The sequence below is a fragment of the Aplidium turbinatum genome, chromosome 9 (genome assembly GCF_918807975.1).
Source record: "Aplidium turbinatum chromosome 9, kaAplTurb1.1, whole genome shotgun sequence".
NCBI classification, from domain to species: Eukaryota; Metazoa; Chordata; class Ascidiacea; order Aplousobranchia; family Polyclinidae; genus Aplidium; species Aplidium turbinatum.
The window spans coordinates 19,656,887-19,683,306 of NC_137480.1; the positions used below are offsets into that span (position 1 = coordinate 19,656,887).

Here is a 26,420-nt window from a genome sequence, read left to right on the forward strand (position 1 = left end):
AGAGTAGGGGCTTGATGCCTTCCCCTTCAATCCCTTTTTCGCTCGCTCTACTGACACTTCGAGTTATAAATCAAACTAATATCACAAATGTCTAGGAAGGCATCCTGTCATTCTCTTGCTTGTTAACATAAACTACCGGTACTGGTTTTCCAACATGAAAAGGTACATGGTCTCAACACAATTGGCCTTTGACAGGCAGCAGAAGCGATTATACACTGAAAATACTTATGATCAGCAGGTAAGCTACGTCATAAAAAAACAACGCGAGGTAACGAGTAACGTTGACACAAATTCCAAACCCAAGGGAACGTAGTCGATCCGCCGAAACAGGAGATGCAAAACGTGGGCATAAAAGATCCAACACATAGGAAATTCAAAACATGGTTAGGAGGAGATCTAACACACCCGGACGTAAGAGATGCAAAACATGGGCATAGAAAATGCACAACCCGGATATAAGCCGTAGCGGGGGGTTTAGGGGGTACTTTTGGACCGGGGCCCGAGATGAATTTAGGGACCCGTTACCTTTCCAAGGGCCTAGAAGTCTGAAGAAACCAACGCGTGTTCTTTGGATACAGCGCGTTTTCTTAGAAGTATCTTGATTTAGGACTCAAAAGATCACATTGGTACCGGGACCAGATTATCCTCTCAACGGCCTGGGCATAAGATTCAAAACAAACATGGGCTTGAAAGTTCTAATACTAGGGCACAAAAGATCCAAAACGTGGGCTTGGAGATCTAACACTCGGAAATAAGAAGTCGAAAATATTAGCTTAAGAGATCTAACATCCAGGCATGAGAGATCCAAAACAGGGGTTTAGGAGATCTAAAACTGAAAAATAAGAGATCCAACATAGCCTATAGCCTAGGCATAAGATTAAGAGATAAGTTATAACACCCGGGCATTAGAGATCCAAAACATAGACAGAGGAGATCTGGACATAAAAAGTCTAACACCCTGGCATAAGATATCCAAAACATGCACTTAGGTGTTCTAAAACAAGGTAGCCTATAACAGGTCTAAAAAATGGGCATAGAAGATTTAACATCTGGGCATAACATATGCAATACATGAGCTTAGAAGATCCAAAATTTGGGCTAATCCGGAGATCTAACATCCGGCTAAAAAAGATCTAAATCATGGGCATGGAATATCTAACACAAGTGCATGAGAGATTCAACAGATGGGTTTAAGAGATCTAATACCCGGCATAAGACATGTAAATCATGGAAGTAAGTTATCTAATAGCCTAGGCTACAAAGGGTAGGCCATATAACAATCCAATGCATGGGCATAGGAGATCTAACACCCAGTCCCAGGCATAAGTGATTGTTACGGACAATCTTCAAATCAAACGTCACATATGAACCGTTGTCTACTGAACCTGACGTCTTACGTCATGGACTGTTGCTAGAAATAAGCAAAGATTGCATCACCTTTGTCACACCTGTGAAACATTACATAATCGTTAAATCTTGAATTACGAGATACAGTGTAAGCCAACTTTAACAGGTGCTTGAATAGCTTCATAATGCTTATCATTATTACATCACAGAAGATGGTTACGTGCGTTTGAAATATCGTAATCGATTCTCTCATTCTTAAAATTGTTGCTTGAAAAGTTGGTCGCATATTAAAACGGTTTTGCTTGTGCTTACCAACTAGAAAAAATTTCCGTCTTTATCTGAGTAATTTGTATTGTTGTGACAAGTTTTAGTGGGTACGGTGTTTCCCCCATTCTTTGACCTGACAGCCTTGAGGCTATTTTTACTGAAATACAATTCTTGAATAGACGTTTTCAGAAGAGTGTTTCTTTCGGTCATTGCATGCAGACAAACGGATCCAAGAAATTTATGTTACAAATTTCCCACGAAGAGATTTATGGTTTACCGTTGTGACCAGTGATCTAAAACATGTGCTGATGAAATGTAACATCCAGGCAAAAAACATCCATAACCTTGGCTTACGAAATCAACCTAGTACAAAATCAACAACAAAAATAGCCTAGTAAATTAACAATTAGCCTAAGTTGACAAATTTCATTATTAGGCTAATCGAGAATTCGAGATAGGTTAGCCTATGAAGTTAAATGTGCCGTGAACATGCTACCGGTTAAACGAAGGTCAGGACACCTTAGATAGATTTTTGAAGTTTTACACTGCTGAAAGGCTATACCTCACTTGGCCCGAGATGGTGAACACATGACCATGCACCCAAGCATAAGAGATTTAAAATATGACCATATAAGGTTAAACTCACAAGACATCCAAAACATGGGCATAGAAGATCTAACTCCTCGACCTAAAAGATCCAAAACTTGGGTGAAATCCAAACGATGAGAATAACAGATTTATTTAGATATAAATTGTTTAGATATCCCTGACCCGGGCATAAGAGACCCGAAACATGGGCATAAAATATTTAACTCTTGGATAGGAGATCCAAACGATGGGCTTAAGAGATCTAACATTTGGCCATAAGAGATCCAAACATGGACATTTCAAATGTAACACCCGGGCATGAACGATATAAAATATGGACTCAGGAATTGAGATTCAAAACAAAGACTTAGAATGGATTTAACACCCAGGCATTAAATCCAAAACACGACAAAGAAGATATTGACACCTGGGCATAAAAGATTCAAGATATCTGTGATTAACATGAGATTTAGTGATCCAGCATCCACACATAAAACATCCCAAACATGGCCTTAGTCAGGAGGTCTAAATTTCGAGCATGAAAAATTCAAAACACCGGCATAGGAGATCTAACACTCAGGGATACTATAAGGAGATAAAATTGTTGAATCTAGCGGTGTTCTATAACAATGGTTTTACTTCGGTAACAAAAATTTGTGTTTCTTCAACACATTTTTGCTATTTTTTAGAAGTGGTATGGTATGCTTAATGCATCATTAACAAAATGCCCCCTTTTTCCTTTTTATAACTTTATTTGTAAGAAATAAAAATTTAATGTATTTTATTAACAACTGGTAAAATAATCTGGCAACACTGGAGCCAGTCAAGACAAAATGACAAATAGAGTTTTGTTGTTTCTAATTGTGCAATAGGCTATATATGTTTGAAATGCAAATTCAATTCAATGGTTAAACTTCAAAAGCTCAGCAATAAAAGTTTAAGAAGAATAGTTAAATTTTTAGTTCCATTTTGACTGAAGATACTTTTCAATTTTTATCCATCAACCATGTCTATCGTTCATGCTGAAAAAGTGTCTCTTCATGAAATTGAACGCCTATCAAAAATACTGGCTGGTTTTAAGCTTGCTAAAAAAAGTGAAGAGCACGCTCTATCTTTGTCACCAGTAAATGAACCTAAAGGTAAGATTAACATCTAGTGTTACTATGTCCATGAACTTGGCCATTACAATCCAAATTAATTAATGATCTTTTTTTTCAAGTTTCACTGTCAACATTTTACTTGATTGATTTCTTCTTCATCCTTGGACTGAAAAAGCTTTCTTGAGAACTTAACTCTTGTTGTTTTGCATACTTGTAAAGGATTTGAACCTCGGACACAGGCCCAGTCACTGAGTTTGACAGAGTAAAGTTTTCTATTGTTGAAGTGTTACCGGTACTGTCTGTGTAGCCTATCGTATGTATTCGATGTTGTAGTTTCTTTGTTCGAAACATCAGATGCTTAACCAACTAAGTTATAGTGGCGGAAAAAAAGAAAAATTTCTTGTTAAGTCACAAAGTCAGCTTTTACTTTATTAGAAGTTATACAAAGTATACGGTAGTCAAGTGGGGTAAAAAAAAATTTTTTTCAGAAAGGTTTTCCTAGATTTTTTAGCTTATCAAGTATGACCACTAAAGTTGGTTACAATATGCAGACCATGTATGTCTACCATCCCACAATGAAATTTTTTAAATCCATTAACTGGTTTGGAAATTATGCCCAAAATACCTGAATTTATTTTACCCCAGCTTTGTGGTAAAAAAAATTTTTCATGGGGTAAAAAAAAACACCTGTTAGTATAGCAGCTTTTTTTTCTTTATTATTATAATATTGTACATACGTTTTGCTATTGATTTCATACGCATATGCATATAAATCTTGAAAAAACAAAAGTGATGGTGAGTGGAGCAAAGTAGATCCCTGTGGAATATGTGACAAGAGAGTGATGAGAAATTCAATGCAATGCAAGGAATGTGGAAAGTGGGTACATGCAAGATGTGCTAATGTCAAGAGAGCCGCAACAAGATTGGCGAAGTGTTTTGTTTGTGGGAAATGCAGTAAAGGAAGGAATGAAGTGGAAGGCCATGATGATGAGTTCTGCCATGGCATCGAAACAGTGACAGACTTCTGTTATCTGGGTGATCGGATAAATGGAAGTGGTGGATGGGGCATTCTTAGTGTACTGTACCAGGAAAATGGCAAAAGTTAACCCAACCTCTCAGATTTTCCTGAAATTTGGTACAGTTGTAGAACTTTTTATGCTGATTCCAAAAATGTAATTTTTTTGAAAATTGGTCTATGGAGTACGAAGTTACGGGTCGTTGAAATTTCCCACTTTTTGCAGGTAATTGGCAACAAAAAACACATAAAAATCATTATGAATATAACTTTGAAAAATATATTACCATTATAGTAGTTAGAGAAGCATTTTTCTTTCTAAAAGTGATTTAGTATAGTATAGTGGAGGAAGAGGAAGGGGGTGCCCGAAAACAAGATGGCTTGACACGATTGTAAATGACAGTGGCATGGGAGTACATGAATTGAAGGAGGCTGCGTGGGATCGAGAGATGTGGAGAAAGATAACGTATAGAGTGACCGAGAGTCGTAAACGACTGAACGGATGATGATGATGATGTGTCATAATATTATCATATAAAACTGATCTTACTTTTTGCTTTTCACAATTTCAAAGGGGTTAGTTAAAACCAATTTTTGTGATCAGTCATGCGTAACGCAAAATTCAAACCCCTGTATATTCTGGTGCATAGCAGCTATCTTGTCACATGATACCTCATTTGATTCGCCTTGATGAGAAGAATACAATGTTAAAATATCTCCATGACTTATTTTTCCTTATTCAAAAAAATGGGTGAAATGTCGGAGCTGGTGTACAAGTCCCCCCCCCCCCCCCCCCCTTGGAAACTCATGACAAAGACATGACTCCACCAAACATATAGGGTGAAACTACTTTCATACCTTTGCTTTACTGTTCACACACTTCAATCCACATGTTTTGGTCAATTCCTCTTTGTCATGAGTTGCCAAGGGGGGGGGGGGGGACTTGTATACCAGCTCCGAAATGTCCATTACATAACAAAAGTGTTTTACAGACTCAATATCTCACTCCTTTTATCAACCGTGCAAAAAATTCATATTTCTGTACATTTGATGTGACAGTATAATCCCCGAAGATCTTTAAAAAGGAAGAATGTTATCTAATAATTCAACATGCATCCGTATATCCTACCCAGCACTAAACAGTCAGCGTAAATACAGCAAGCACACAAAATTGTACACTTTCATCAAAGGAAAAAGAGTTTCTGCTCACACTCAGCACTGTTTCAAATTGTGCTTTATATAGACTACACAGCTACATTGTCATTTGTACTTACAGAAAAGTAATGTTAATTAAGCCTTGACATCATGATTTATTTTGGAAAGACAACCATTTTGTGTGTAATTTTTCTTTGCATCCAGCTGAAAGGTGATATTGCCCTCGAGTGGTAGCAAGCGTGGGAACATCAATCATGCACAGAACATGCTGGAAGGGAACCCAGCAAACATCTTCATGTTGTGGCCAATGAAATGATCGAGAAGGACCATTTGGGTGCATGCACTCAACTTAGGTGTCATCGTTTATTCCATCAACTTTTTTCACAACACCAATGTACCATTTTTGGTCATACACAATGCAAACAAATTGACCTTCCGCTATTTGCAGTGGTGAAGATATAGTTGAATCTGATTGTGATGTTGTCACCAAAGCAAATTGTGCATCACTGCTTACTCTTTTCATCCCTAATCTCCCAGAGTTGAGTGGCTTGAAGTAGTGGAATCCACGAGTTCCTTTGATGGTCGTAGCGTGAATAAATCGATCATTAAGTTGTATTTTAAAATTATCTAATTCTTGTTTAGAAAGTTGAAAAAATGAGATATTTGGCAATTTTTCTGTGCAATGTGTGATCATAGCAGTAATATTAGTGATCTGATCGCTTAATGGTCTTCTAAGACTCTCCATTGCAGTACTACGTTTAACGGTGCCACCAATGCCATCACAAGGTGATTTACCATGGCTGGTGGCAAAAAAAGACCAAGCTGCTTTAACACCAAAATCATTTTCATGTTGGCAGAGGTTAGAAAAAGATTTTTTGTTTTTATATTGTGCTGCACACCCATCAGTAAAGTATTCTACACTTTGGAGATTTTGGATCTTTATTCTCAGAAATTCAATCGTTTTCTTCTGAATTAGGTAAACCATCACAACATCATGTTGTAATTCTTCAGAAAGAAAGCAGATACTCGTATGTTTCCATTCATTATCATCAGTTTTGTAGTAACATACGACAGGGTGTACAGTGCATGTTTGATGAGTCCAGTGGAAACCCTGGGCTTCATCTTGGACATGAAATGCATAGTTTTCAGCGAAGTCCATTAAAACAATAGCTGTGCTTCTATCAAGTAATTCTTTTTTCTGTTTTAAATAGGAAGACTGTGCATGACAAATGAAGTGGTGTGGTATTAGTTTCAAAATTTTAGAAATAAGTAATTCAATAAATTCTGTAACTGGTAACTGTTGTGATGTTAGTTCAGTTCGATCGACAGTAGTCCATTGTTTAAAAGAAATTTCTTCATGTGTGCCTTCAAATTTGTTGCTGACAAGTTGTCGAATTACTTCCACACCAGGGCATTGGTCACATCGTTGTAGCATACATTCTTTATTGTTCACGTTACAAACTGCAAGTCCAATTAGCTCTTTGTATGTTTCTTCGATTTGAGCAGAATGCAACAAAAGGGCAACGTTCTGGTGTATAGTACATACACAGACAGAATGTGTCCCTGATGCTCCAGCACCGACACACCATTTTGGCCTCAGAGTACAAAATGTTGAAAATCCAATATTCGTTTCTGGGTTTTGGTCTTTAAATGCTACATAAAGCTCTTTTAACGTGCACAGTAGTAACCTCTTTTGTTCGTATTGGTTCTTTCTTATGCTAATGCGATCCTTCATCCCAGGCATCACTCTGGTATTTTCATTATTCTGATAAAACTGCTTTACTTTTTCAACAATATCTTCTGAAAGAGATTTTCCTTTGCGAGGCAATGGCAATGAACAAATACCGCTGGATTTTTCAAGCGAACAAGCTATCCTAACCATTCGTTCGCTAACAGAAAACTCTTCTGCAATCTTCTTTCTAGACCAGTTACTAGGTGCCATTGTTAGAACTTGAATTTTTTGAGCTCTAGTGCAATCACTGTTAATTTTTTGTTTCATTTTAAAAATCATATCTTCAAATGATTTATTTTTGTTTTCATTATCGTTGTTCTTGGTGCTGTCACATTCCTCCTGCAGTTTTGCATCATCAAAATTTAGCGCATTAGATATTTTTGCACGAAATGAATGATTAATTAGGTCTAGTTTTCTCTTGCCATATTTTACTTTACTAGCTGAAGGAATACTGTGTAATTTGATTGGTGACTCTCCAATTTGTTGCAAAGTTTCATTGATATTGTTAAATGATTCATTAGAATTTACGCTGCATTTGATTTCATCGATTTCGCTATCAGTGGAACTGGAAACTTCATTGAATGTGTTCTCGGCAGTTTGCTCTATGGCTTCTAGAATCTTTGCTTTGCAATTGATGCATATTTTATTTCCTGGAGCAACATTCAAATGACTGAGTCGAGATTTGATGGCATAATAAAATTCCAAAGATATAGGACGCAAACTTTTATTCTTGATAGGTTTTCTGTGAATGTGAAATGGATCACAACATTTTGTTTTTAGAGCTGAATAACGGTCAAGATAGCTGTACTTGTGGAAAATACAAATACAACGCAGAAAACATTCCGATCCTGTTTCTGCTGCAACACGAATATTCAGTAGCTCTCTCTCATCGATAGGCAAATCGTCCATAGCTAATACACCCTGCTTTTGTGTAGCATATGACTTCTTGTGACATTCTGTGTTTAGTAGGGCACCAACACTACAAGTCTCCATCTTCAGTGTGTAGTTTAAGTTATTTTACAGCTAGAGTACTCTTACAATCAATAGGTTACATACACTTTTTAAGAAAAATCTGCAAAAATATTTTTTTATTTCAATTCATCATAGCTTGAAAACAAAGAAATAAGTCATGGCAACATTTAAAACAAAGCAACTCCGTAACAAGACCTTTCATTTGAGCCATTACTCAACTTTCTAGCTGCTATGCACTGGATGCTATATGCTTTCAAAGTTAGTGTTACGCATGAATGCACACACTCTCACCCCTGGACTGAGACCCCCGTAATTAACCCATTCGAAGATTAAAAGTGTCAAAACGGCTGAAAACCTCTTAAACATAACTTGGAGCATTATTATGCCAAGTTTCATGACAACACCACTTAATACAAGAAAGATATTCCATATTTTGCATTAATGTTCATAAAAAATAATGTACGTTCCGCTTCAGTAGTTACAAAACCACTAAATTTTGAAAGTCCGTAACTTCGTCATTTCTTGACTAATTTCAAAAAAAAAATTGTGTTGGAATCAGCGTTGTTTACTCTACAAGCACACAAAATTTCAGGAACATCTGAGAGATTGGGTTAAATGGCCTGGATCACTTGACAGAGAATGACCCGGATGTGAAGCAGCGGTGGCAACAAGGGCAAGATTGGGCTGGGCAAAGTTCAGGGAATGTGGGGAAATGTTGTATGGCAGAAAATTCTCACTAAGGATGAAAGGGAAAGTATATCGGAGCTGTGTGCGGCCTGCAATGCTATATGGTAGCGAGACATAGATATTGAGAGAGAGTGAACTGGCAATCCTGAGAAGAACGGAAAGGTCAATGGTGAGAGCAATGTGTGGGGTGAAAACGAGAAGGGAAAAAAGGACTGAAGAATTGTTGGATATGCTAGAGATGAGAGAGACCATAGACCAACTGGCAAGGGCAAATGGAGTAAGATGGTATGGACATGTGATAAGGAGGGAGGAAGGAAGTTTTCTTAGAAAGGCACTAGATCTAAAGGTGGATGGGAAGAGGAAACGCGGTCGTCCAAGAAGAACGTGGAAACAACAAGTGAAGAATGAATTTAAAAAAGTTGGACTGAAGGAGGAAGATGCAAGGGACAGGGTGAAATGGAGAAAAGGGATTAAAACAATTGCTGCGCGGAAACAATCGGCCACCCCCACTAGTGGGGAACAAGCCGACGATGGATTATGATGATGCAATGTAAATGATTCTCCACCAGAGGAAAGAAGCTTTGTGTAACTCATATATCAAGGACTGTGAGAGATGATGAACCCATACTCGAAACTGACCGGATGGGTCATGATGATGATGTAAACGATTTTGCCCACAATTTTTGTATGCACTTTTTATTAAAATACACATTGTGAAATCGCAAAGTCTCATTACTGTAATAAAAACAGCAGCAAGACAAAAAATTGTGTCTAGTATACTTATGCACGCCATCCTGAATTTTATCTGCAGCTCTGGTTTGAACATGCAAGTGGGCGATAAAATTTTGCGGATTGTGAATCCTAAAAAATCAACCAGCAGTTTGTGAATGAACATACAACTAAAAACAACAGACAGGAAATAAAACAACAGTTTGTGTATATATGATTGTATGTGTTGTGCACTATCAATCAATGGATCACTCTGTACTCTCAATCTGCGCTATTGATCGACTAACCCGCAACACTAACCTTAACCTCGGACCCCCAACTCCAGAAAACACTAATTGATTGTGCAATACACGTGCATACATTGGCACTGATGCATCCAGAAGTTTGGTTTTGTATTTTTTGGTGATATACTGCTTGGCAGTTGACATAACACCAATACAAAGCCAAAACATTCCATAAAATGCACTGTTTTTTTTTACCCCAAATCAACGAATTTTATTGGGGATAAAAAAAAACACCTCATTAATAATTTACACAAACATTTGGAGGCCCCAGTCTTTGTTGCATCTAGTAGCCTCACAACATAGTACTCACAATATAACATTAAAACATTCATACTACCTATCACTAAAATTTAGCAAAAACCTTTAATAAACTCCTCCAAACCTTTTTTTGCACCCTTTGCTGGCCATATTTACTCTATTTAACATAGCTCTTCTTTGTCAAATCCAATCTTTTTCCTCTACCGGTCTACCCCTCCAAGTAATCTCCAAAGAACACTTAAACAGACAATAAAAAAGTTGAGTGAATATCTACTCATTTTAGATGTGAGATGGTAAGTGTTTTTTTTTACCCCAATAACCCCACTTGACTATAATAATAATCGTGTTTTTATTTGCGCCCATTGCGATAACATACAGTACACTACGATCACAGATGCGATACAACAGACGACAGGAAGCAGCGAAGTGACATATAGTCTTCGAGTCAACTGCTCCCCTTATTTTGGCTTGCCATTAAGTGTCTTTCGCCGAGACACTGCCGCGTGCTCTGGAGCGGTGTCAAACCCACGCCCTTTCGAGCGTCGCGCAGACGTTCTCACCACTCGGCTACGCAGCGCAGCCAAAGTGTTAGCCTATGTATTTATAAAAATTATACTAAAAAACTTAGAAGAAAATTGAATAAATGTTTTAAATCATAATTTACAATGTAGGCTAATAATGAATAGGAACAACAACTCATCGTGAAGTATCAATATTATTTTTTAAAAGAAAATGGGGCTTACATAGGTTTTAAGTTACAGTACCTACCGGTATCGTAGCTCTTGAGTATCGTAGCTCTACATTTTACAGTAGTGTTCTTGCAAGCTCAGTATTACATTGGATGCATAAATGTAATTGACAGCCAGAGTTTAAAGTCAATATCCAATTATCCATGATGTCTTAACAAGCCATTATGATGCGGCATTTTTTTTTACTTTTTATGTTTTTCTCATTTTGTTTGCCACCATCTTATCTGCCACATATGGCTGTTTTCATTTTGCTACCGCAGCCTTTTAAACAAGCCATTTCTGACAAATTCCCTGTAAATTTTAGAAGTTCTGCATCGTTTGTTCTGCTCACCTACTGTTTTGTCAGTCATTGATCCACTGGCTGGCAAAGTACTTGCTATAACATGCTAATAGATGGTGGCCTCTTATAGGTGATTGGTCTGAAAAGTTGATTTATTCATGGTTATACTACAAAGTTATAATTATGTTTGCTTTGCAAGACTCAATTCTCAAAGTAATACAGTAGAATTCGCCTATAACGGCACCTCTAGGGGATTTGCAAAAACTGACGTTATAGCCGAATTGACGTTATAGACGAACTACTGCAAACTATTTCCAAAACTGTCTTTTGATTAAAGAAAGAGGTGTTGAAGAAAGAGATTGTTTGCAATGATGACCTCGGAATTTCATATTCTTTTGCAAGCTCTGATACGCTTGTAGCCTTACCGCTGTTGAATCGGCTAACAATTTCATATTTTTTCCAAAGAGGGAAATGTCTTCGTTTGTTTGGCATTTTGCTTCAGAGATCTCTTTCGACAACTGTAGGCTACTGTGTAACACTGCGGCTTCTAGTTTATACAGTACTGCACGTACATTCGTACAACTGTTGCTTTGAGAAATAGTTTTTCACGCGGGAAAAAAAAGTTAATTCAGTTCATTAGTTTATACATTACTGCACGTACAACTGTTGCTTTGAGTTGGTTAAAGGTCAGCTGTAGAGCTGCTTTTTACACGTGATAGTTTTTCACGCGGGAAAAAAGTTAATTCAGTTAATTAAAGTCCCTGCTGCGAACGACGTAGTAAAACAAAGGGAAGACATTTTGCAAGCAGCAGCGCTAACAGGATTAAAAGACTGACCGTTCGTGGTGATGGGTGATGGCTTAAAGTGACGTTATAAACGAACAAAAGACGTCTGGGGACCAATAAAGGGTGCTGTTACATGCGAATTGACGTTATAGGCCAGTGGTTCCCAAAGTATGGGTCGCGACCCAAACATGGGTCGCGAAGGGTCAGAAAATGGGTCGTGCAGAGACGATCTAAATCTGCCAAAATAGGACTGTTGTAAATTAATTTATAAAGAAACTTTTTTTTCTTCTATTGAGTTGTTTTAATGCCAACATCGACAGTATCATTGCATCCTACACTTTTATTTGGCTTCTCTTCTATCAATCAATTATGGCCAACAGTTTTACCGGCATTCAAGTCACTTCCTTCAACAAATCACGTTAAACGTAGATTACTCTCTGAGAACTTTGACAATTTAAGATTTCTGAACTATTTTTTTAATTTGAAGTTAATTTTTATCTGCGACCCTGGTTGCAGGGAAGCCGCTACGTAGGCTGTGTTATAAAATGTTGTCAAACGAATACAAAGAAGAACAAGAAGAGACATCCGACATGTGCAAAAAAATGTGCGTAGGCTATTTTTAAGCACCAAGAAGAGGCACTGAAGCCAAACCGGTTTGACTCTACAACGAATCCAGCACTTTTACTTACTCTCTGAGCAAGACGAGCTACAGTAGGCTACACCACTGTACAACTGGTTGTCTGTGTCTTGTTTATAGCAGGCATTTAAATAATCGGGAATCCCAGCGTCAAATGTCTGTCTCGCTAAACGGAATTCCTTTACCATATTATACTGCAAACCCAACTTACCTTGGAGTAAAACTTGACCGGCAGTTGACCTACAGACCCCACATGGAGTCACTCCGTGCCAAGGTTACCTCGAGAAATAACTTCTTGAGAAGCCTTGCAGGAACAGGATGGGGAGCCCGAGCATCAACCTTGCGTACAAGTGCACTAGCCTTGGTCTACAGCTCAGCCAAATATGCCACAGCTGTGTGGAACCGTAGCAGAAACACAAAAAAGATGGATGTATGCATTAACGACACCTTGCGCATCATCACTGGCTGTCTCCGCCCCACACCTACTGCTTATCTACCAACTTTGGCTGGCATTGCTCCTGCTCATGTCCGTAGGGAAGAAGCCTCTCACAAACTGGCTTTGCATGCAAGACTCGATCCTCAACACCTTCTCCACAGTCACTCCCAAAGATATGGACCAGTCAGGCTTCAACGCCTGTCATCAACCATTTCATCGATATGCTACACCGCTTGTGGATAAGAACTTCAGCTGCATGGAGACATGGGCCCAGGAATGGAACGAGCTGCCACATATCCCTCCCCAGTTTTCAGTTATACCAGCACTCTCCATCCCTCCTGGAGCAGACCTCTCAAGAAAGGCATGGGTCACATCGAACAGGATCAGATGTGACGTTGGCTGCACTGGAGCTAATCTGTTTAGGTGGGGGTTGCACAATACGCCGATATGTGTCTGCGGAGCGGTAGAACAAACAATGCTACACATATTCCACGAATGTCCCATCTTACGGCCTCCAAGTGGAAACATCGGTACCGTATTTGACAACCGGACCCAACTACCGTATCATGGCTACACGATGAGGCATTGCCAATCTAAGCTACTACAAGTCAAACGAGAGAAGAAGAAGAAGCAGGCAAACATTGCAAAAACAGTATAGACTGCTGAAATTGTTTATACAGATTTTCTGCGTCTTGGGTCGCGAGATGTTCACCAAACTCATATTTGGGTCGCGCTCAAAAAAGTTTGGGAACCACTGTTATAGGCGATGCTGTTGTAGCCGAACTACAATGTACGTAAAAGATAGGAATTCTGCCGGGACCGAGCGAAATGTGACGTAATAGGCGAATTGACGTTATAAACGAAGCCGTTATAGGCGAATTCTACTGTATTACCATGGCGTTTCGATGTATAAAAATGTATATTTATCAGTTTAAACCATGAAACATTGCTTCTAGATTTAGAATCGGAACCAACACCTACACTAGAAACACAGTGCTTAACATGCAAATGTGGACTGCCAGAGAGAGATGATCAAATAAATCATTACAAAAGCGACTGGCACAGGTACAACATCAAACTTCGTTTAAGTGGCAAACCTTTGATCACAGAAGAAGAATTTGGCAACACTGAAGGTATCAGCTTATGACAAAGTAAAGTTGGCTACTGTGCTCATGCTGCACAATGTAATTTTGAAGTTTATGTTTTGGTTCAAACTTCATGCTTTAAAAAAGTCTATGGTTTTGTTTTAATCTGGTCCTCAGATGTTTCCTGATGTGTCCACTGTACAACTATGCATATGACAGGATTTGACATTTAAATTTGACAATTTGAACAGTTTTGCTTTAAATAACAGTTTTTAAATTTTATTCTTAGATGCTATGAGTATATCTGGATCTGAAAGTGAGGAAGATACAAACTACTTGACTATAGAAGAAAACAAAACTCCATCAACCTCAATTTTGAAATTGGATTTATCTGATGAAATTAGTCAACATGATGCCCAGTTCGATAACAGAATGCCAAAGTTATACTTCAAAAATAGCAGTGATGACACTGTTTCTATGTACAAGAAAGTTCTTTACAGTCGACAGGTAATGTTATGAAACTATGTGAAGTTCATCTCACTAAAACTTTCGTTTGCGAGTGAAATTTTTCACATGCTGTTTTTGTTAGTAATAATATTGTGCGTGCAGATTTTCTATTCATCACATATATATACCGTATGATGTTTATTTGAAAGAAAAGCAAAAAAACTTACTAAGGTGTGGACAAAGTTTCAAGTAGCCTACTGGTAGCCATGTCGATGAAGTGCCCCTGGTAAGCATATTTAATAAACTGTGCTCTTTTGTCGCTAACTTCGGACTGAGCTTTGACTAATGGACTTGTTTTATCTACATTTACTTTTTGGCACAAGCCACTACTCAGTGAGTAGTATTTTAAATATTACCAGTATGCATATTATTGTTCTGGTAAAAATTTATTAAATTTGAACTGTCTATAAAAAACTGATTTCTTTTATATGCTCATGACCACCCTGAAAGTCAAGATAAGTCAAGAAAGTAACTTTTTATTACAACTTTGATATGTACTGTAGCGTTATCTTTTGTAAGAATGCATAAAAACAATACCAGTAAACAATCGATTGTTAATAGATAATTTACTTTTGTATATAGAGTTCTGATGTTGATGCTTCCATTACTGATCTCGCTTTGCAAACCTTGAAAGCAGCGCACGAGCAACTTTGGTTGGTTCTTTTGTTAAGCGCTGGCCACTTTGCCACCGCGGTGTTCGATGGTTCAAAAGTTGTTGTACACAAAACGTTCCATCGCTACATCGTACGAGCTAAGCGTGGCACAGTTCAAAGCGTCAATGACACAACTAAAGGAAACTCAGCCAAGTGAGCATGGTGTTTGTGGGATCAAGTACTGGACAGTTTGATTCCTATTTCCAATAAGTTTACATGTAGAAAAATATTAAGTTAGGAATTTTACAATGTAAACCAATTGATTTTTAAAAGAATGAGTTCTATTATGTTAAAGTTACATTGTACAACGTATACTTGACGTATACTTGATTAGATCCGCTGGTGCCAGCTTGAGAAGACACAACGAGGCAGCTCTGGAGGAGAATATTAAGTCCTTACTTAGATCGTGGAAAGAAGAATACATTGACAAGTGCTCTCACATTTTTCTAAGAGTACCACAGTATAGAAAAGTAAGTCTCGTGGTGTAAATTTTTATGTTTTTGGCTGCATGGCGTTTGAAAGGACATCGATTTGACACCTGTCGAGGGCGCACGGTTGTGTTTTGGCAAGACCTTTAATGACATGCCGGACATTGTACACAAACATTGGCTTCCTTGCTTGCCTGTCTACTTCAATCACAGGGCATGAGCCTTTGTATGACAAAAAAATTCGGTTCTATTGTATTTGTAGTTACAAGAATAAACGCACAACGTCATGAAGTTTTGTAATACTACAGACGAAGCCTAACATGTAGTAGTGGTTGCAGCCAATTTTAATCCGGTGATGTCCCCGTTACCGAGGGTGTCGGATCCACCTCCAAGTGCCGCTGTCGCCGCTACATATTTGCACAATATTTTCTTTAAGCGTTTTCTTTAAAGCATCACCATGTTCTTGATTTCCGGATCATATTTATTGTACTTCAACCAAATATTTTTGGTATGATGTCACTTGTGCGTATTTCATTTAGCGCTATACCCATCAAGCTACACAGTTGTAACTTTAGCGTATCTTTTAACAATGATTCTCAACACGTAGTCGCTTTTCTACGGAGGGAAGGAGCCATTGCTAGAGCAGAAAGACGTAAGAATTCGTTCAGTGCCATTCATCACCAGACGCCCAACCTTCAATGAAGTGAAAAGAATCCATCAGGAATTGTATTCTGTCACCATACATGGTAAGTAGCAAAGTGCAGATGATTATTATGGGCTAGTCACAACGGGATACGTAACTAATATCATCAAGAGTCTATTTTCTGACATCAAGTTCTTTATTATGTCACCTTTTCAAAAGACTTGCACTTTAACTTTTTCTCGCCTGTCAGAAACTTTTGTAGCTGTTTTTTTGTTTGTATCTGTGATTGAATGCTTGACACTTCCGATGTGTGTTTTACAGGCAAAGTATCTTTGACTGATATCCTGTCACCAAAGAAGGATGGATCTCCAAAAGTACAAAGAAAAAAAGATGTCAAAACGGAAGAGCGATCTTCTCCGCAATTGCCTCAAGATGCAGGTAGTCTACACGTAAGCATTAAGCAATGTGTTATCATTAACATTATATATTGCCAACGATAAGCTTTTGAAAGCCTCTTTCGTGTCACTATAATTTAAATGTATTTGCTGACAAGTTATGTGAAAAAAATTCAGCTTCGCAATGTACAATAGGCATAGTACAATGAAAACCATATCTTATACCCTACACTTGAATCAAGCATGGGACTGCCTTTATTTTTTAATGTAGAAACTCGTTGAATTTTGTGCTTCCGAATGCCTTAGCAATGTCTGAAAACTTTCTTAAGAACGCATTATATGTGTTTTTATAATAACAACCAGCACCAAATTTTTTTTTGAAGATCTTTCTCCTCGTGAAATTGATCTGATCACGACGGAGGAGACTATCAGCACTGCGGAGCTGGAAACCTTTCAGTGTTTGTCGAATCTGAAGCGGAAAAAGCAGCGGAAAAGGCAAAAAGCTGCCGCCGACAAGTTATCCGCTTTTCAAGCGGAATCTGAAGAAGACGTTAATACACCACCTAACGACAAGGTAAAATGGGACGGATAACTTCATTGGTGAACTGGCCTAACAAACTTGACTACTATGTTTTTTTTTCGTGTTTAAACGGTAGACTTATTTTTTTCTGCAATTTTGGCTTTCCTGGTGACACAAACGTTGAGCGATAAATTTATTTTCCACTTTGTTGAAACTTCTTGCTTGAGAATTACTATCTCAGTGTGATTAAGTCTTATAACTTCTTTGCTTGGAAGTTAATGCTTGTTTGTTTGAAAAAACGCTTATTTTTATTTTGCTTTCAGAAAGATGATGATAAGACTTGCGGTCCCTTGAGTCAATTGTCTTCCGATGAGAGAGAAATAATGCATCGGTTGTACACTGCCTGTAAGACTTCAAACATCAGTTCCCTTAATGACATGCTACTTGAGCTAACAAGGCAGCAAAGTAATGCTTTAACTCGAGACGTTAGCGATGGAACAGGAACACCCGCAGAGTCCGCCAACGCAGTAGTAGCGCAACTTCTATCTATGCACATTGACGATTGCGGCAATACTCTGCTCCACGTTGCGTCAAAAGCAGGAAAGAAAGACCTTATTTTCAGGCTGCTGGAAGCAGGGGCAAACCCGTGCATTGCGTAAGTTATAGAAGGTGAATTTAACTGATTCTGAATACTTGGTGGAATGTCATCTGCCTGAGCAATCTAACTTAAGCGTAATTCTAGATCTTTTTCTTACTGAGAAATCAGTTATAATTGCTTTTAATGATGATAATGTTCGCCCTTGATTTCCGGGGGACTCCGTTTGACTTGTCGCTGGTTATATGCTCAATGGGTAAAACAGAACCGCTGTCAATTGTCTTGCTCCAAATTGGCCGTTCCAGAATGTTTCTGAGTCCAAGTTTTCAGCACCTACCCAATCAGCAAAAGCTTCTGTTTTTTTACATCGTTTCAACGTCCAGAGACGTTAGAAACGACGTATAAAAGAGGAGTCTATTGCTGGTTGGGAAGGTGCTTACCCAATTCCAGTGAACTCCAAAGTTTTGTATCCTGACTTTCCAGGTTGTTTAAGAATTTTGGTTTACTTTGTTGCTTACCAACTTGAACATGCGTTTGTTTAGAAACTTTGCTTCACTCTTGCCTTATTCTTCATGTTCGAGTAAGGAAGCTAGAAATGAATACCGAAGGTTCAGGGCCAAGCAACCAGACATGTATGATTACAAGAAGGCTCAGGTTGGTTTGTGGACAAAATTTTCGCTATATTTACTAGCAAATATGATTTAATGTGTTGGAAGTTTTCAAAGACACTGTAAGATGCTCTCTAGAATGTTCCAAAATGCATTTGCGACCATCAAGCTACAACTTAATGACTGGTCGTCACGAGCTAGAATGTCGAAAACTTTCTGTTGCGTTAATTGAATGGCAAAAACAACTCAGTCGAGCGTTTTGTAAATTTTCTGTTGAATACATTCCTAACAGTGAACAGTTAAATCTGCGCAGTCTAACTTCTTCTAACTTACCGGCCACTTCGCAAAAACCCTAACCACTTGCGGGCCAGTTTTGTGTCGGATTGCTTGCGGTACCTAGCAGAAGATAAAAATAACCCAGTATTCCACGAATAGCGCAATCGGGCTCTCTTTCGTCAGCTAAAAACGGAGCACCGAAATGAACATAATTTACCTTGGTTTGTGGACGACGATCTGACTTCTATGACATCTTGCTGTTCGCGAACCCTAGGATGCATCTGCCTCTTCTACAATACCTCAGTCTATTGTCAAATGTTATACTTTTCTATCTTTTTTTTTGTCCCTGCACCCGCGATGTGCATTCGTTATTGCCCCGGCTGCATTCTGAATGGTGAGAACACCTGTTCGACGTACCAAAGGACGTCGGTTCGATACCGTCAGAATCACGCGGCTGTGTCTCGACAAAATACTTACTGACGTGCTTAAGGGCGGACTCGAAGATTGGAGGGGGAGGATTGGCTTTCTTGCCTTCCTGTTCAATTCATCTAAATTTTCAACCCAGGTTGACATAAGCCTGAAATGAAACCCTTGGTTTTATCAGCTTCTTCTTTCTGCCTCAGTGATTTAGTATGATCCGACCTGGGATCGCATCCAGCTCTACCGGATGCAGTAACAAGGCCGCTGACCCATCAGTCTTTATTTTGTAGGTTCCCTCTGCACTTACGGAAGAAAAAGAAGAGATGATCAAGAAAAAGCAAGCGGAAAAGAAGAAAGCTCAAAGACTTGCTAAAAAGGAGAAAGATAAACGACTCAAAGAGGAGGAAGACAAGAAAAAAGAAGAACAATCAGAGAAGGAGCGTTTTCTTGCGCTCTCTGACAGAGAGAAGGTAATCCCCAATCGATTTTACATGTGTGAAGGCTTTTCTGCAGACTCTGTACTTATTGATATACTTTTCTTCATCTACAAACGGGAAGACAAATTTTACCCAACAGCCAACTGCTTAGAATTGCTTGATGCACAGTAAACGGGGAAATTCCATTTTTGATAAAATTACTTAATTTTAATCAAAAATTAAAAGGCCCAAAATGTTCATTTGGCATTCATGTTCACTTTGTTCAGCGAACGTTTCGAAAATAGCTGCTTTCATCTTCGGTGTTATTTGTGTAGTTATTTTTGTCATCCAAAAACTTGTAATTTGTTGTTGTAAGCCGCCATGTGGTGCAACCGTTGTTAATTTCTGAATGCAAACCGGTGTATTGTTGCATTGTGATGTCATTCTGTTGATTGACTGTTTTGCAGAGATTGATTGCTGTTGAACGGAGGATGTTGAACCAACCACACGCCGCGTCATCAAATGCCCGGTGAGTGCATATGTCGGTTGCAAAATTATCTGTAACATAGATGATGCTTTGGTAGCGAGTATGCTTTGTTGTGCTAAAAACGTATGTATGGGTTCTTATTAATTGTGGGAATCTGGATTGAAAAGTCATCAAGCTTAGTGTTGTCTGCTGTGTGATCGAGTGATGAGAACATTCGTCGAAAGAGTGTCGGTTCGATGCTGCTTTAAACCACACAGCTGTGTCTCGGCTATGGCATGCTATGATAATGACAGCAGCTGATTCGATGCTATGTCCCCTTTGCTGATTTGTTTGTTGTGTTGCATTGCAATTAGTATGTTGTTGGAGCACAAAAGACATGATTATTATTATAAAAACCTGTTTCGCATACTTGAAGACGTTTTAAGCCACTGACAAAGGCCGGTGTTCACCGAGGTTGTTAAATTAGAAGTTTCCTTTTGTAGTTGCCTGGCTGTAAGTTATTCCGTCCATTAGATTCCGTTGAGTGAAGAGCTGTCCTTGAAGTGCGTTGTTTAACTGCACAATGCGAGGTCGAACCAGCGTTTCTTGAACGCAAACTTTTTTCTGCAAAATCTAGTAACGGACAAACATAATGTTAAACCCCCCAGTGCTGCCAGGAATTTCTCAATAGCTTCAAGGAAAGAAATCTTTCTCGTCGCATGATCGTGTTGGTGACGATTTCAAAACCGGTGTTGAGTGATGGTGAAATAACTCAGGCTTGTTTACACTTATTGCCTGCCTGCTTTAGGAACACGTGTTCATTGGAAATGTTTCTTTTTTCACAGGAGATGCTGCACTTGCGCTGAATCCCTTTTCGCCAAAGTTCCTTTCGAATATCTTCAGTATCACTTTTGTTCCATAAAATGTTTAAAAGAACATAAAAGTAAAAAGCAATGACCGACCAAAGCTTTGCGTCTGGCATAAAGAAATTTTTGTCGGAATAAATAAATCAGTGAGATCGTATAATTTTGGAATACTTGGTTGAGAATTACTTTTACCTCACAGCAACAGATTATTACGAAATGTCAATAAATAATGTTTTTCATTGTCAGCAGTGCCAGAATATGTCTGCCCAGTCATCCCTATGCAATATTTAATGGTTTCCGAGTTTTGTATGCGCTGATTTCCTATACAAAACTTTAGTACCTAGCCTGAGGACCTACTTTGGGATTTACATGAAAATCCTGCGTATTGTTGTTTAGTGTTGTTGAGATTACTTCCATTGTTTTCAACCGAGCGATTCTTTTCTACGTTTCAATTTGACTGAGGGTTAAACAAATAACTGGAGAAGTCGCAGCCTAGTGAAATTTTTTATATAATTAACGCACAGTTGCGTGGTGGTCCATGATAATAACGATAATAAAGGTGATACTGTGGGTTAGGTAGGGTCAACGGGGTATTGTTTGTGTCTTCAACTAGGGTTGCAATTTTATTTATTTGCTGTAGCGGTGTGTCAGCGTACTTATGTTGGTACGCTTATCAACTTGATTTGTTATTAAATTGCAAAAATGTTCAATTGATTGTTGGAATCTTCGTCCTCGGACTGAGAAATCTGCTTTAAGAGGTAATCCGGGCAGTTTCACACACTTGTAGAGGCTTTGAACCAACGTCGCAAGTCACCGAAACTGACGAGAGTGCAGTTTTCCACTTGCTAAAGAGCTGTTTTGTTTGAATTATTCCATCTTCTGGGTGCCGCTGAGTGGAGAGCTGCCCTTAGAATGCGTTACTCAAGCGCACAGTCGAACCAGCGCCATATATATCCCAGTTTGCTAATAAGGATGTTTATGTAAATTCATCTTATTTCTGCACATGTTGAATCAATATCCAAAGAACCTCCTGCAAGTAAGCAGCTCTGAACTGAGCTAGCAACATTTCGGCAACTGGCTGAAGTTGGCAAATATGACACTGGGTAAACCGAAACTTGGCATGTCACAAGTCAGCAATTTCAGTTCATCAAGCAAGTCCGATACTAGCTGAAATGTACTTGCTGTGTCAGTGTTGCTGCACGCCGAGTGGTCCGACAACCATATCCAAAGACCTGATCTGGTAGGGATACTTCTTCCCTGTTGACTGTAGAGCCAAGTCGTCATTAGCCTATTGCGCGGTAGATACAAGATCTGTAATTATTCGAGTGGTTAGGTGGCGCTACGAAGCAAGAACAACGTTTTGAAATGTTGAAGCGGTGTAAAAAAACGGTCTTCTGGTTGTTCATCTTTGTCATCTTTTCAAGTGTTCTTGGCCAGCTTTTTGATATTCGGCCACATACAAAGCTCTCCGTAAAGATTTAAATCGGTGGCCTTAGTAACTGGATCTGTCCAAGTATGAAAGTATTTTAATTGTTTCAAATTGTGGTCTATGAAACTAATATTTAAAAGATTGGAAATCGGATATTTTTCAACTAATTTTACAGCTTTCTAGAAAATTATACTAGACTTACAGTGATAAGTTCTGCTTTCGTTGTACCGTATGCAATTGAGTAACTATTTCAAGGGAAGGCAAACTAACAGAATAAAATAGTTCAATGGTAGGCCTTACACAACTTAGGCTACAGTAGGGGAAGGTTTGGTTAGTTGAGCCGGGTAACGGTTGATCCATCCGGTTTTATCGCAACGTCGTGCATGATTAGTCAACCGTTTTATAACGAAAATATGGAAAAACTTGAAGTCCATCAGCACAATAGTTTTAGGGATTTTCTACAAGCAGAAAAATTACATTCTCAAACTATAAGTCGTCTACCTCGGCGCTGATGTGCTTTCAAAAAGACTCGTTTCGGTGATATCGTTCTCGTCCGCCTCGACAGCTCACTTGGTTAGCGCGTCACTTCTGGAACGAAGAAGCTTCAAGATCAAGCGGCGCTGGTTCGACTCTCGGGGTGTGTGCTTGAGCAACGCACGTTAAGGACTGCTCTCCATTCAGCGGCATCTAATGGATGCAATAGTTCTTCGGCAACAAGACTTCAACAATCGGAAACTTCACTCTGTCAATCTTGGTGACCGGGCCGCAACTTTCCAAAAGGTACCATTAAAATATCCCCTTTGAAGTTTGTTTGGTAATTACAGAAGAAAAAAGAGCAATAGTGGTGGGAATCAAATCCACGTCAATGAAATGACTAGCCTATCACCGCCCTAACCCTCTGTCAGCCTATGGAAAACAAATGACTTAATTTAGCTATGATTTGTTTTTTTGTTGTTGCTCAAAGGGGATTTTTTAATGGTACCTTTTGGAAAGTTGCCGGGCCTGCGTCAGTGATTCAAGGCCTCTACAAGTATGCGAAACTGCCAGGATTAAGCTCTGCAAGAAGCTTTCCCAGTTCGAGGATAAACATTCAATCAATCAATCCACAATTTGTTAACAAGAATTCAAAGGAGCTGAGATTTCAGCCACAAGATGCTGCTGTAGAGCAAAACAAACAGGAACTGCAGTGCTTAAGGATTATGCTGGTGAACATCATCGCTTTGCCGGAATTCTAAAACCTTATGATTAATACGTTCCTAGTAAATAACAAAGTGAGCAATGAACGCTGTTTGGTTAGCAACTAAGACGACTAAATGGCGCTAAAGTAAAGACGACAATAATAAATAACAGCAACAATAGACATACAGTAATGTAAAATGTTACAGTAACGTGTGGCTTCTTGTCGGTTCTGAGACATGCAAGCTGCATTAGCACAGAGTTTTACTATTGTTAAGACCTTTTTTAGCTGGTACTACTATACTGTATGTTCGCATGAGTTAGAAGTAAAATTTAAAATGTACAAATGTAACGTAAGGTCCTACTCAGTCCTCGTGCCTTATAAAAGCAAGTGCAGGAGTTTTAATAAAGTTGCAGGGTTTCTTACGAGTTTTTGGCCCATCAGAGTAGAAAATGTTAATGGATTGCCAATCAAATGCATATTGTCATTATCTCCTTAACAGATAAATCAAGTCAAGTTACTTTTTACAATGTTCTGCTCTGCCCTCCCTCTGCCAATAAAAATTGCGTTTTTACCTAGTTTTAACATCACCAGCTTTTAAAACAATGTCAAACGGCAACTTTTGTTGACAAGCCAACTCATCCAAGCAGGCTCGTAAAATATAAACTTCGTAATTTAATAAATGACAGTTTGAAAATAAAAATGGCAATCCTTGTATGCGCAGTCCAATTGCGAAATCTCTTGTGTTTCTATTGCTCATTCGCTATCAGCAATGCGTGTATTACTCAAGGGGTAGTGAAATGGCTTCGAGATAGCAGCTATCAGTTAAAGAGCGCCTGTTGCAGCTGCTTTATCTCAAACGTGCACATGTCATTCTAAAATAGATAGACATATCTCTGTGGAGTTCTACGTCATCATTACCGCTTCATGACATCCTTAAACAGACATTTATGGCCCCGGCGTTTATGACATCAGAAGAAAAAATGGATCTTACGGAGAATAATCTTTTACTCCGGTTTTGAACAAAGGCACAAGCTGCTATCTTGGACCGAGGCATATCTTTGTGGAAACACGACTTCTCACAAAGATCTTTAAACAGAAAACGAATTGAATTGATTCAAAGAATTTGTATAAACGGAAGTAAAATATTTTTGTTTGAAACGGTCCTAAAACGAAGTCATGCGATTTAGGGGAGAGTGGGGCTAGTCGGAAAGATTTTTTTTTAAAGTGAAATTTAAAACAATTCGTGCATAACCTGACAACTTGAAGCGGCTTAAATTATCACCTATGGTGTCCTCTATCATACAACCAAAAATAAGTATTGAGTCAATTAAGCTTTTAATAAAAATTTAAAATAAACAAACATACAATGGATTTTTCAACTAACCCCATGTCTGGGGTTAGTTGAAAAACGTCAGTTTGATGCCCACTAATGAACTGGATACTATTTTTTCAACCAACAAACATTAACATGGGGTTGTAAGCAAATATGTTAACTTGCTTTAAAATCAAAATGCAATGAATTCTACATCAAATCATCGTAAAAACATTTTTTAATAAACGCATTGTTAAAACTTGTGATGCCGCATATGTAGCACTTTCCAAGTTATTCAAATTAAAATTTTACAATGTATATCTGCTTAAAACAAGTACATTGGAGCTTATACTACTTATTATCATACCACGACGATATACTCGTATCATACTACATAGTCATACCGTTATCAAAACGTTTTCCAACTAACCCCACCCACTATTTTCCAACTAGCCCCATTAACATATGACAAACTATTTTCTTAAAATATTGAAGCATGGTGCGTTGGACTAAAATTTGTTTATTTCTTAGTGTTGTAGAACACCTACAGCTGACACACACTAAAAAACTTCTGCCTATCTTTAACGATATCGACGCATAAGATGTTTTTCAATACGCCAAAAATTTTACTTCGAAAGTAAGAAAATAGAAAATTGTCAGCCAAACAGGTATACCTTGACTCAACAAATCGAAACTAACATGGATTATGTGTTTTTATAAACTACTTCACATGTTGGCAACAAATATTTAAAAAAGTTATCAAGAGTTAAAAAAATGACCATTTTTCAACTAACCCCGCCTTCCAACTAACCCCACTCTCCCCTACATTGCTGTGCTTTTTGCATTGTAATATTTTAATGTGTTTCGTTTCACAACGAAACTGCTCGAATTTCAAAACAAAACAAATGTGAGCTATTATTTATCAAAATTTTTTTTAAAGAAAAATCTTGTCGAAGCGCAACAAAAACAATCGAAATCAGCCAGAATAATTTTAAAATTCGAAAGTTTTGTTTTTAACAGCCTTATTTTGTAACTCGGAGTAGTAGCTTTTTTTTTAAATCGTGACAAAATTTGCATTAATAAAACGTCTAATCAAGAAATGTTTGACAAGCCCAAACTAAATCCATCTAGCAAAGGTTTCTTCTTTCACATGGTTTCAACGTTTGGCGACATTGAAACGACGTAGCTAACAAAGACAAATTTTGCTGATCGGGAAGACGTTGCTCATATCCTGAAATACTATTCAGCGCACTAGCATAGTTGCGGGCTGCGGCACATTCGTAGCCTGCTTCGAAGATAGTGACGGAGGTCAAAAGGATCAATAGCCTACGTTTGATGACAAAAATATGTGGAAAATGAGACGATGAAAAGAAACTATTGGTGCTTGTTTCGAACTTCTCCACTTAGGTTGTTACAGCAACCATCAGGTGAACAGAGCCATGGGCCACTATTTGGTGACAAAAAATGTAGAAATACAAGAAAATAAAAGAAAAGGACCATAAAAGAAGAAGCATAAAAGAAACCGGTTTCCCATTTTTTACAACTTAATGAGCTGTTTTCGCAATGCTGTCATTAGTGACGTAAGGTGACCATTAGTGAC

General features: G+C 38.4%; 1 protein-coding gene and 1 pseudogene across 2 annotated transcripts; one reads left to right on the top strand and one right to left on the bottom strand.

Annotated features, from left to right (window-relative positions):
* The first annotated feature begins 3,040 nt into the window (after window positions 1–3,040).
* On the top strand, window positions 3,041–21,609 carry LOC145777111 (tRNA endonuclease ANKZF1-like). Of its 2 annotated transcripts, none has more exons than XM_082588404.1 (13): window positions 3,041–3,341; window positions 13,978–14,154; window positions 14,396–14,613; window positions 15,196–15,419; window positions 15,601–15,736; window positions 16,302–16,440; window positions 16,659–16,775; window positions 17,116–17,306; window positions 17,576–17,907; window positions 18,390–18,501; window positions 19,442–19,621; window positions 20,035–20,096; window positions 20,879–21,609. In XM_082588404.1, exons 1-13 carry the CDS (start codon window positions 3,209–3,211, stop codon window positions 20,988–20,990), a joined length of 2,133 nt encoding a protein of 710 aa, XP_082444530.1. In that variant the 5' UTR covers window positions 3,041–3,208; the 3' UTR covers window positions 20,991–21,609. The 2 variants fall into 2 exon arrangements, with proteins under 2 accessions (XP_082444530.1, XP_082444531.1); XM_082588405.1 differs by having other exon boundaries at window positions 13,984–14,154.
* LOC145777407 (uncharacterized) lies at window positions 5,621–8,113 on the bottom strand (annotated as a pseudogene).
* Window positions 21,610–26,420: the final 4,811 nt, after the last annotated feature.

What these genes read in the sequence shown, in the direction of transcription:
- LOC145777111 (XM_082588404.1), top strand. Translation starts at nt 3,209, where the DNA reads ATGTCTATCGTTCATGCTGAAAAAGTGTCTCTTCATGAAATTGAACGC. An exon ending in GGGGCAAACCCGTGCATTGC is followed by an intron (nt 17,908 to 18,389) that starts GTAAGTTATAGA and finishes GCGTTTGTTTAG; the next exon opens with AAACTTTGCTTCACTCTTGC. An exon ending in GCCGCGTCATCAAATGCCCG is followed by an intron (nt 20,097 to 20,878) that starts GTGAGTGCATAT and finishes CTTTTTTCACAG; the next exon opens with GAGATGCTGCACTTGCGCTG.